The 12,500-nt window shown below is 37.6% G+C and overlaps 3 protein-coding genes across 4 annotated transcripts in view; 2 read left to right on the top strand and 1 right to left on the bottom strand.

The window, feature by feature from the left end:
* Window positions 1–1,312: 1,312 nt before the first annotated feature.
* Window positions 1,313–2,586, top strand: LOC137967765 (uncharacterized). The gene has a single exon (XM_068814334.1). The coding sequence runs from the start codon at window positions 1,433–1,435 to the stop codon at window positions 2,447–2,449; it is 1,017 nt and encodes a 338-aa protein (XP_068670435.1). The 5' UTR covers window positions 1,313–1,432; the 3' UTR covers window positions 2,450–2,586.
* Window positions 2,587–2,815: 229 nt separating this feature from the next.
* LOC137967766 (endoribonuclease YbeY-like) lies at window positions 2,816–8,200 on the bottom strand. The gene is made up of 5 exons (XM_068814335.1): window positions 7,846–8,200; window positions 6,323–6,457; window positions 4,865–4,933; window positions 4,289–4,383; window positions 2,816–3,560 (listed from the first exon to the last, which is right to left on the bottom strand). The coding sequence occupies exons 1-5, from the start codon at window positions 8,053–8,055 to the stop codon at window positions 3,455–3,457; spliced, it is 615 nt and encodes a 204-aa protein (XP_068670436.1). The 5' UTR covers window positions 8,056–8,200; the 3' UTR covers window positions 2,816–3,454.
* A 64-nt stretch (window positions 8,201–8,264) lies between these two features.
* LOC138013002 (uncharacterized) overlaps window positions 8,265–12,500 on the top strand; it is an 8,632-nt gene continuing 4,396 nt past the window's right edge. The window contains exons 1-6 of one of the 2 annotated variants that reach the window (XM_068859960.1): window positions 8,265–8,359; window positions 8,467–8,606; window positions 9,288–9,434; window positions 10,829–10,972; window positions 11,530–11,618; window positions 12,212–12,401. In XM_068859960.1, coding sequence (XP_068716061.1) covers window positions 8,272–8,359; window positions 8,467–8,606; window positions 9,288–9,434; window positions 10,829–10,972; window positions 11,530–11,618; window positions 12,212–12,401 — 798 coding nt within the window. In that variant the 5' untranslated portion in view covers window positions 8,265–8,271. The remainder of the gene's footprint in view (window positions 8,360–8,466; window positions 8,607–9,287; window positions 9,435–10,828; window positions 10,973–11,529; window positions 11,619–12,211; window positions 12,402–12,500) is intronic. The other variant, XM_068859961.1, reaches the window with a different exon arrangement.

The following is a 12,500-nucleotide window of genomic DNA, read 5'->3' on the forward strand; positions in this document are numbered from 1 at the left end:
TCACAACGCTTCTCGCTGGATTTTTACCGACTCTCATACCCAACGCGGCTCATGGAATATTATTGTTACACACTGTCATCTTTACTTTCTTTTTTCTTTTTATATTTTATTTTAACACGCTACGTGTACTTACAGAACAACACCCCGTTTGCCAAAAAAAAAAAAAAAAACACACCAAATAGCGTTGCTTTGAAAGTTTAAGTTACAAGGACCTTACCTTCTAACAATTGTTAATCCTATACAACATTTATGCACTAAAGCAAGTGTTACTTACAGTATGAACAGCAAATGGACAAAATGTTAATTGTCTCCTAGAAAAGTCGCATACAACGGGAAAGCCAGAAATTTGGCCATCAATATATATTCGTTTACGGTAGAGTTGTGTTAAGCTCCTAAACTTTGATGACTTACAACTGATTTCTGAAAAAAAAAAAATCTTTTGAATTGACCATGATTCAGTATGATTCTATCGATAGTGAAACTTTTTCAAGGCTTGATGAAGCTTTTTCCGTAATGTACGACCAAATGCCATACCCAGGTCATATAATAATAAGAAACAAGTCGGCTTTCATACAGATAAAACACATACCGGTAGATAAAAATACTTGACTTCAACTTTGCAGACGCTATGGTTGACTGGTTTCATCTATTCATTGCATCACGCCCACAGGAAGTCGATCATGCTTAATCTTCCCACCCACTCATATCAGCCAGACGGTCTGGCGATGTGAGTCCACAAAGATCTAGCTGGTTCTGTTTTAATTTTTTTATTTTTTTATCGGGACAGGAGCCCATCTGGAGCGTGCAACTTCCATACAGCTTCTGTGAAACGGCACTTTCACAAAGTAAGTTTATTTTTCGACTAGCCCTTCCCGCGAATTAGGTCAAAAAACAAAGGCAGTTCCGATTCGGTGACCCTATGACGTCAGCTTAATTTCTTGTAATTGGTCATCGGGCTCCTGTGGGAGCGGGAAATTCAATCTAAAAATAAATCGGTCTGTGAAAACGCCGTTACACGAACACAGTAGAGTTGTAGGCTCCGGGTCATGGGTTCCTGCTGGCGATGTAAGTCCACAAAGATCTAGCTGGCTCTGTTTTAATTTTTTTTTTTTTTTTTTATCGGGATGAATGGAAAAGTGAGAACTGGCAATGATATATCATGATGCGTTTGACAAATAATAAATCATTTCCGTTTTTTGAAAAAAAGCACGACCCTGTACGATAGCCACACCCTTTGTAAACGGGTGTGGTCGTTATATTTAAATTAATGCCAAACAACCTACCCATCATGAGAAACTAGAAATTTTGCTTTCGGCTGGGAACAAGATAATTTGATAGCACGGATGGAAGAATCAATGGACAACTTGAGGATCATCAACTAAATAACGTGAAACCTTTTAAGTGAGCACTTTTGTTTGCTTTTTTGGTTATTATGGGTGGCTTAATTAGTCTTCTTCGCGACATAAAAACAGTTTACAAAGATCTTAAAGTAACTTTAAAGCTTTCCGCAAGAATTGTTGTCAAAGTCCATGGAATTGTGGACGATGTTGAACAAACCCTTCAGGAATTGAAGTCGGCTGTGAGAAGATTGTCTGCAAAACTCAACCCGAACCGCGACGGAAAAGGTGATGTCGGTTTAGACACTTTGGTGGAAAACGTGGAATCCAAAGCAAATTTGTTGAAAACCTCGCTCATTGAAGCGTGGAGCCAAGTTTTTAACGAAGATCTTCTCAGAAGTACACAAGAAAAATGGGATAAAGTGACGGAGTATTCAAAACAGAGCAAAGAAGCCTTTGCCAACATTATAGCATGTTCGTCCTGGGACAGTGTCAAGGAGGATACTAACGTTTTACATCATGTTAATCTTGGGGACGACATTAAGTTGCCCATTCCCGTTTTGGATGACAAAGAAGAAGAAAAGAAGTACACGGAAGCACATTTGGACAGCAATCGAGCGTTGGCTCCAGTTTCAGGGAGACGAACTATTCTGCTAAACAACAAGATCGATGAAGAATTCGAGGATTTTGAGATTTTGCCATTTGATATTGTTGACACTTTCTGGAAGTGCGACATCGGGTGTTTTAACATTGATAGTGTGGATTTCCAACACCTTCCCAGGAGTCGGCTCATAACTAGACGAGGAGGTGAAACATTACGGAAAAAGAAGACGAAGAAACGAATCAAACATGGCGGCAAATTGCCAAAGTCTGGAAAGAAGGTTCCTTCGAGTAAGTTTTCAGAGCATTTGCCAACAAACGTCACAAAATATCACCAAAACAAGCAAAAGAAGTCCAAAGAAAACGTCGCGCTGGAATTAATATTTTTAATTGCGGTGTTAGTGGAGGGTGCAGCGATGTCCAATAGCAAGCTGTTACAGCACAGACAAAACTCGTGGAAGGATAGTTCTTACACCTTCTCCACAGCTGAGATTATAGAATTAGATGATTAAAACATGACCCGTGAAGCAAACAAGCAAGCAAGTGTATGAAGTCAAGCAACTCAACCGAGTGAGTGAGACACGTAATCTTCAAAATGAAAAGGTACCGGCTTGAAACTGGAAGAACAGGTGCCGTACATTGTTAACGCCTTGGGAGAATTTTGATTTTGCTCCAAAAAAGAGCACTTTCTTGTGACTTCATAGTTTTATCCAAACGAGGCAAACATAACAAATATAACAAAGGGGCTGGGAGAAGGACATAAAGCTCTCATCTCGTGTATCGAAGTAAACCAAACGATATTTTTTCACACTAATTGTCCCTTATCACTTTTTTTTCTCATGATTTGTCTCACATAGTACGATGTAAGTAAAAAAAATTCATAAACAACCAATTTTTATTAAGGATGGGAAAAAATTCGCGTTATACAATTATTAGAAATGATAAATGAATTCACCAAGCAAAACGGTCAAAAACATTTAATTTGGATAATTACCAGTAGTGAATTCTTTGCTATCCAAGGAGGTTTTAAAAACACCCAAACGCACCATATAAAAAATCGCTTCGTACCCAGGAAAGTGATTTGAAGATAACGGGGTCCTACTATATCTCTTACTTCTCTGTTCCAAAACAAATCAAATAGTCGTTTTCGTGGTTGAAAAGATACGTCAGGCAGTAAGCAAGTTGAACTCAAGGGAAAAATGATTAAAACAACAGATGTCTGAAAACAAACCAGGTTTGCGTAAAGGCTCTGGCATTCTACAGTCACCCAGTAACAATGCTCAATTGAATTGCCCACCAATAATTACTCATGAGCACAAAATAAAATGAAGAAATTGTGGGCCTGGATTCGCAGCTTAGAATACGGGAAATTCTTATGTTTTGATTGTTGATTTCTACTTTGTGTCTTGACTCTGATTATAGCATTATTACATAAATACAGGCCACAACGAAGTCGAGAAACACGCTGGAACGAAACTTCTTTCAGCTGTATTAACTCTGTGTTGGCTGTTTGATTTTCACTTATCCTTAAATAGTTGATTTTCCATGTCAAAATCATTAAAGTCTTCCTCGACTGGTGATGCTGGAACAGGCTGCTTTTTCTTTTTATCTGGGTCAGGGATCCTGCAAATTACATAATTAAAAAATTCAATTTAAACTTTCTCATCAAGCACCACAGGAATTTTATATTTTAATTACGGTATTCAAATTTAAAGCAAGATACAGTCTGCATGAGCGCAAACCTGGAACTAATGGGAATATTGGCTCTGCGGTAAAACAGCATGCCGAAACCACTGGCATACACCCAAATTATGCAAGCATTTTGGAAACAGGCGTAAAAACCAAGAACAAAAGGCTTTTTCTAGAGTCGTTGCATTTGTTCCTCGACAAAAACTCTGTCAACGAAAGAACACCATTCCCCAGGGTTTATGCGGCAGTCTGGTTTCCTCCCTTAGGAGCAACGAAGACATCATTTTTCTATATATTTGCATGCCGTAACTTGCTAGTATATTTTCTCTGAAGAAGGTCGCAGAAGGTGGCCGAAAATTTAGTTTTTTAATGTTTTTTAGATCTGTTTTAACCCCCTTTTTTAGAATTATGAACACAGATCGCTCTTACAGTTTTATACAGTCTGTAGTTACTTAGGGGAAAAGTAGAACGCATTGCACACAGGTTCACCTAAAACAAACATTGGCCCAATTTATTATGATAGATTCCAATAATAATAGTAATAATAATAATAATGATGATGATGATGATGATGATGATGATGATGATGATAATGATGATGATGATAATAATAATTAAAAGTACACTCCAAAAAGATTTTCATGACATGGAACTTCACTAACCTGTAGAGGTTCAGTTTCTCTGGAGTAATGGGAACAGTGTTGAATCCAGTTCTGCAGTTGAATTCTGTTAGCACTTCTATCTCCTTACCACGCATCTGAAACAAAAGACGCAATTATAAAATTACCTAAACACTTAAAAAGTGTTTCACAAAATAATAATTATTATTAGCAATAATAACTATCACCATTTGCTGTAAAATAAAAGTAATGGAAATAAAGCAAAAGGATGGAAGAAATAGAGGTTAATTACTGTAGTTAATGGAACAACTTGAGCAGTAAATTGTGAAGAATCCTGAAAACAATACAGGCTTGAGCAAGTTTTCAACCCATGACCATGTGATTGCCTTGCACACTGCTCAACCAGATGGCATGATAGCTCAGAGGTACAACAGTGTGCATTTGAGTCCCATTCAAACATGCGATTTTATTCATGCATCTTCACAAACTGCTTACCGGTAAGTTGTGCCATTAATAGTGATGATCTTTTGCGGAGAAAATCATGTCATATCAGCAGTTCCAATATGTGAAATTTGGAAATCGTCCATGAAAGAAGTGAAGAATGAGTAATCAACAGACCTTGTCAAGATTTTGTTGGGTATCATGGGTGTATCCAAGAAGGTGACAAAGCCCATGAGTAATGATGACCTGGAAATATTAAACAAAATTTTATGACAAACGGTTTGAAGTCGTGTAATTGAAAATGAGTGATTAAACTTTTTTGCTCCTTAGAGTGACACTGATCGATGTTGCTCTGTCAAATGTTAAATGATTTTATTCATTAACAGTGTTCCAGATAGGTGACGGGTCTCGGGTCAAAAACCCGACAAGATCAGCTGCATGACCCGACAAATTAATGGAAAATTTATAATAATCTGGTGCGATCAGTGGGAATTGACCCGTTGGAATTCCCTATTGGCACCCTGCCTTAAAATCTTATTTGGAACACTGATTAATGATGGCCGTTTCAAGGATGAAATGATTGAAAACATCTACATCCCCCAGGGCCGTAGCCATTAAGAGGCAAACCGAGGCACTTGCCTCGGTCCTTTTTTCGTGATGTTTTAAAATAAAGCGTGGCTTTAAAATGTACTCATCATAAATACCTAAAATACCTAGGGAGAGAATTTAACCATGGACATTGCCTCGGTCACAATTTTTTTTCTGGCTACGGCCATGTCCCCTTTGACCCTTTTCCTCCTATGGCACTGATCAGTAATATAAAATATTATTATTATTTAAACCTGTTGTAGCGATCCATGCTCATAATTAAAGTTCTAACAAGGGAGTTTAAAACACATCTAAACCAAGGACAAAAGGCTTTTTCTAGAGTTGTTACATTCATTCCTGGACAAGAACTCTGTTAATGAGAGAACACCCTTCCCAAGGGTTTGTGCATCACTGGTTTCCTCCCTCAGGAGCAATGAACAATGACGTCTTTTGCTATTATATTTGCATTCAGTGACTTGCAGAGTACATTCCTCTGAAGGAGGCCGTAGAAGGCAGTCGAAAATTTAGCTTTAAAGTTTTTAGATATGGTTTAAACTCCCTTTTCAGAACTTTAATAATAATATTATTATTTTACTCTGAGGGTCTCCCAGGGGTTTTAGGGAACAAACAAACTGCATCATGGCTAATTTGAACTACGGAACAGGGGAACAAAGCAAAAATATCTTAGGGAACAATGGATCATAAACCATTTTAGGGATGAAAAAGCTGAGAGCAAGTTTGGAAGTAATTTTAGGAACAAGGGAACACAAGCAAATTGTCAATGGGAACAAGGGAACAATAACCTCCCCTCTTCCTGGGAGGGCCTCTACACTGTCTACTGCTAGACGATTTTCCTTGGCCAGTTTAGGTGTGAATGGGTTAATACATCTGTCAGTAAGATGTTAGCAGTGTTTCAAGTTCCAATAACTAAGAGCTCCTATCTCTGTCTAACGCCAGATGAACCCCCAGGAGTCAATGGGTTAATACTTATTAGGTTTGAAAATTCCAAAATACAGAATAAATAATTATTATTTGTGATTGACCTACTGGTAAGTAACCGTCCAATTCTACACCGTCAGATTTGCAATCCTCCAATATTTTAGGGGTTCCCAGAATGATATCACCCAGTGTGTGCTCATGTGGTTTTAATGGTTCCTTGGGCAGACGTCCTGGCTTTGGAAACTGTAAAACATACAATAATGAATATATCATTAAGTCCAGTCATTGTCCTCCTTTCTCCAATTACATATTTTGTGAGGATCGTTTCTTCCTTTGTTTCATTTTTGAGGATCTGTCATTTTATGTTTAATTTCTATTTAAGAATTTGCTGTTGTTTATGATGGTAAAAGTCGAAACTAGTCTTGTGAAGTTTGTAGGTTTTACAGTAAGTAAGGCTGTCCTCTTGTGTCTGTGCCACTGTGACTCTTCATACGGTCATCATTTCTCCACCTATCTTATTACCCTGGGACCACTGGCTCCGTGTTGGGGAAAAAAGGTGAAAACACTATGCAAGTGAAGCAAGCCGAAAAGAGGGCTAGAAAGAGGAAAACGACAGCAGAGCGCTTGCTTCACTCACATAATCTTTTTTGCCTTTTTTCACTAACACAGAGCCTGGTCCTAGGCTAGTATCTTTTTAAATATTTCCACAAAGGGTTCCAAATGCCTCCCTCACATTTGGGTTAAAAGGGTCCTGATGTGTGAGTTTGTGTTTTGGTTGAAACTGGATTAATCTTTCCTCTTAATTAAAATCACATAGCAGTCCTGACAACCCAACGAAAAACACCATATCAATTTTATGATGCACGATAATCTCCATTGAGCATTACAGCTTTTTCTTTCAAGAGCTGACCAATTTTTTACATTGTTTGGTTGTCAGAGTACAGAACCATTGGGGTGACACAATTTTGGGAATTCTGCATGCTTGCACTATGAAATAAAATCAATATTTATTAGAGTGATAATATAAAAAGTATTCAAATGTTTTGCACTGCATGTCAATTCTTGCAATGAATGACCTCCTCCTTTTCTAGAAATGCGGTATTTTCAAAATGTCTCCATACATTCCTGCATCCCCACGTTTTTTGAGTCTCTGTGTTCCCACATCACGGCGACCCGATTCCCTTGTCCCCATGTCACAAGCCAACAGAGACCTCTTGTCCTTTTACACATGATACTGCCCTTTCAGTTAAGGCTGGACTAGGAGGTTGGATTACAGAATACCCGGCCACTTATTTGCGTAATATGAATATGCCTCGTTCTTCAAAGTCTTCAAATGATGCCGCACACAATAATACAAATCAAGTGGCCGGGTATTCCATAATTGCTCTAAGTACCGTTTCTTCCATTTTTTTTCCTCACTAATTGCATAGACCGAATGCATAAATGGTGGCCAAAAAAATAATCTTTTGTTTATATGCTAATTAGACTCACTAGCCTCGTTTGCATGTACAAAATACAAAAGAAGTGTTGCTTGAGAGCGAGGCTAGTGAGTCTAATATATTTTTTGGCCGCCATTTATGCATTCGGTCTATATTGTCATTTTAAAAGCACCTGCACAGCAAAAGTCTTACCTCTAAGTAAGGAAAAGCAAGGATGTCCGTCGTAATATTTCTTCTTCTGTACCTCAGATTGAGACTTTTTATGAAACCCTTTCCAACAAACACAAGGTTCACATCAAAATGACTTATCCTTAAGATCTCAAGGAGAATATTGGAATTCTGCAAAATAAGGGGGATATTCAAAATCGTCCGCGTTTGTAAATTCCTAATGAAAGCTACCATTTTTCGCCAAGTTGGCAGTTTTTACTCTACTGTAAGAGTCTAAGCGCTTGTAAAAATTTCGGAAAAATAAGCATGGTTTAAATTCAACTCCAAACGATAAACGAATTTCCAGAATTTCCAAAAGAACAGAAAAGGATGTATCGTGACGCTTACACAAACACTTTGACATGGAGAATAACGCAGCGGATTTTTCTGCAGTTATTGGGTACGTCGTATATGAACCTTCTTTCTTTTCTCAAATTAGTTATGGGGAAAGAACGAAAAAGGAAAGCAAAGAAAACCGCTTCAACGTCGAAGAAAAAAGGTAAAAGGAATCTCAGCTTCTCTTTTTACTTTGGAGAAAAACCTGGTTAAATTAACAATGAGGTTAAAGGGAAAATGTTTCGACAAAATTGCTTTCGAATTAAACAGGACATACATCAACTGTGCACGTATCGAGTGAGGACGTTTCAGCTGATTTCTGTGATTCTGAAAATAGTGAAATTGTGGCAACGAAGAAACAGATACAGAAAGGAAAACCAAACTACACCATAGAAGATTTACTGAAACAGGTACGGTTTCGATTACTTGGTTGACTGAAGTACATTTTTGTAAGTAAAAAGGGTTTTCATGAGATTCATACTACATGATACATGCAGCCATTAACAATATTACTAATAATTAATTTTACTCCCTAAGAAGAAGTAGAGGCAATTGCCCACTCACTGATCCCCACAGGACCAGTTTGTGTGATACAATTTGGAAGAAATCACAAAATCAGAGAATTCTACCCTGCTTACCACCACATCGGCGAGTCCACATCAGCTGTTAAGGTTGCTGACCCGCCGTAACAACTAAATTTATGTATGTATGTATGTAATTGAACATAATCTTACCATCCCATAATTTCCAAAAAAACTTTATTTGTACAAATCTTGATGTAATGGTCCACTTGACAAGAAATTCATGGATTTCTCTGTCAAACCCACTTCCCGTCCTCCCCTCCCAAAGAGTGCTGCTTGTACATTTGTGGGATTTTGTATTCTGGCTAATTGTCAACTCAGTTTATTTAATAACAGTGGGGCATCTCTTAACAAAGGGAAGGCTTACAAAATGCCATCCCACACTGCCTGGCCTATGCCCATATCATGTAAAAATAAATGATAACAAAAATGATTTATTCAGTTCTCCAACTCAAGTACCAAGAATGCCAGCAATTTTCAGCCTCTATTGCTTTTCCTGGATTTTTATAGGTAGATGAATGTCTGGATAACTTCAATTTTGAGCTAGCTGTAAAATTCTGTGAACGGGCACTTGACATTGAACCTGATAATGTTCAAGTGTTGGAAACTGCTGGAGCAGTTTACCTTGAGACTGGAGATATACACAAAGCAAAAGAAGTATCCTTTAAATTTTATTTAGTAAGTTTGTCATGTAATACTTCGGGTTGTTTTGACTGGTTAAAGTATTTTTATGTTGCTTAGTGTAATAGGTCATTATCTATTCAAGTTCTAAAGAAGACACGACTGCCCAAGGGCAAACCTTTCATTTTCTTTGTTACTGTAGTTTCAACATTGTTCCTCCAATTCAGTTCCTGGATAGTTTGGATAGTTTGTGAAAGTTGAGCAAACTGGAATAGTCATGAAACACTGAAAGAACCATCAAGTAGCAACATTAAGTGATGTTTGGCAGCCATTGCCATCTTAGATCTTAGAGGTCCCTAGTGTCTGTTATAGGACTTCTTGGAAAGAAGCAGAGCTTTATAAATTTACAGGGCTTCTGTTCCTCTGGCTAGTGTTGTTTCAGACTCACTAGGTTGTAGTGGATTCTTATAGAATCGGCTTATTTGCATTATCCACTGCTGTCTTTGAAGGAACATATAATTAATAATACCCAGCCTAGTAGACCTGTTCTTGATGAGTCCTTTTATGCAGAGATGTATCCAGAGTGCGTCATTGCATCCTGGGATGCACTCGTTTTTCTTTTGAATGCATAGAATATAGAACAAAGGGTCCAATTGGACGCAGAAATGTTACAAATTACAAATTGCAAATTGCAAATTACAAAGTCCAGGAAAAACGTGATATAGAAAATTGATATTCAGTTCTGTTTTTGGCTGTGGAGATCTACAATCTTGGACAAAATTGTTGAGAAAACTCTGCTTTTGGACTAAACTCCGATCACGAGTATGAAAAATAAGCTCTCTTTTTGCCCCCACCCCCCCCCCCCTCCTGATCAATGTTGCTAGACGAAACAAAGCATGTCGAACCTGGCTTATCAACATTGGTTGTAGGGGGAGGGGGATCGCTAATAATGTGCGATATTGAGGACGTAGTGGGCAAAATAACCCCTGTTTTTAATATTCTCAACCCTTTTTGTCCAAGATTGTAGATCATTTATCAACTGGAGCCAACAGTTCCTACAGCGTACGGATTCAGATGTGATCGATGGAGCTTTGACAGTCCATACATTTTGATCGATGAATCAATGGGCATAACAGTTTCAAAGAAAATGATCATTTTATTTTAAGTACGTATGCTAGGGGCAAGATAAGATTTTTTTGCAATTTAGAAATCTGAAAGGGTACTGCAGCAGCAATTAAGAGGCCATAGATCAAATAATAATTCTAGAATATTAATTAGCTGGACTCCCAAAATTTTTCAAGAAGGGGTCTAGAGGACCCCCAAATTTGAAAACCTAGATACATCTCTGATTATACTTGAGTGTTTCCATCACAAAAGCATAGAGCTATGTGTATGTGATACTTGTTGCAGTGTTTTCCTTAACAACAGAGTGCTTTGAAAATGCGGTAAATATTTCTCCAGAGGATGGCTATTCAAAATACATGAATCTTGGCCAATTGTTGGTTGGTCAAGAGTCAGTGAATGCTTATAGCAAAGGAATTCAATTGATGTTATCAAACAAAGATGACACCCAGGTATGACTTGCTCGGCTAAATTTGTGTTGCGTGCCCCGTGTAAATGTCTCAACCAGCCCTCGGGGCCTTTTTCATTAAAATTGCACCTGAAAATTCTCTTGGTTTCAGCCATTGATTTGATCTTTCAAAGTGGTATCAAGAAGAGAAAATAAAAATACGAAGTCACATGCCTCAAATCACTAATAATAATAATAATAATAATGTTATTATTATTGTCTGCAGATGAATAGATAGGTGATAAAAAATGTATGATAGTCATATTTCTGATCAACCTCTCCGTGTTCTTTAATCATAATGCCAAATTATATATACATATAATCAAAGAAGGTAATTTCTGATACAACTTATTTCTGTTTCCAATATAACTGGTATATGAGGCTACAAACCCACATGCTATAAAGTTCAAATTTTGTAAAATTTTGGGAAATACAGGAAATTAGTAGCAGATTAGGAGTAAATAATGAGTTGGAATCTCTGCCAATGGTGAATGGGTATGGAATGCTTCTCTTAAAAATAGATGCTCTGAATTGATGAATGTGTTTTGTTTCCTCTGATAGGAAGCCGCCAGTAGCAATCCTTATGCATCCCCAACAGAAATATCTACAGCATTTTGCTCACTTGCAGAAATATATCTTACTGATGAATGGTGAGTGAGATCAGATGGAGTTTGAATCATTTGCAAGCAGGCAGATTGTCTTGTCTAGTATGTTTTTGTTCTAGTTTTTCTTTTAAATAAAAACAATGATCACAGTAGCACGTACAATAATGCCGCTACACATATGTTGTGGTTCAAAATTTTTTTGAGCTTTAAAATTTTAAAACAAATTCATTTTTCTTTGCCAAAGATTCATTACAAAATTCTGAAACAAAGGAAAAATGAAAATTGACCTAGTTTGAACCATAACATATACAACAACAGCACTTGGTCAGTTTACATGGATGACAAATGAAGAAATTAATGAATGAGAGAAGGTACAAACGAATGCAACAGACTTTACGAATTTCAAGTCGTGGAAGGCTGGCTGACCAGTTGACTGTTTTGAAGGACAGCGAAGGAGTTGATTCAGGGGCAATTCAGAACAACCTCAGCTAGTGATCAGGGCAAGACTTAAACTTGGCAATCTGCTTTGAGTCACCGTAACCCCTAACCACTCAGCCATCATTTGTGCCTTCACAACAAACCCTCTTCAGCTGAGATTATTCTTTCATTAGGAGTGGCTGACCATGTTCCATCTTTAGTTTTAAGGAAGAAGCAGCCACCAAATGTTCGGAGTATTGTCACAAGGCATTGGAGTATGATCCATCCAATCCTGAAGCATTTCAGCTGATGGCAAGCTGTCTGTTAAGTCAAGAGAAAATGGATGAAGCACGAGAAATGCTTAAGAAGAGTTTAGAACTATGGCAAGGAAGAGATGAAGAGTTGCCTAAGGTAGAAAATATCAACAATTCTGACAAACCAAGATAGTGCATAATATGGCTTGGAGGTAGATATAAACCATTGCAAAGAACTATTAAGGTGAAAAGATAC

The sequence above is a fragment of the Montipora foliosa genome, chromosome 8, assembly GCF_036669935.1.
Source record: "Montipora foliosa isolate CH-2021 chromosome 8, ASM3666993v2, whole genome shotgun sequence".
Lineage (NCBI taxonomy): Eukaryota > Metazoa > Cnidaria > Anthozoa > Scleractinia > Acroporidae > Montipora > Montipora foliosa.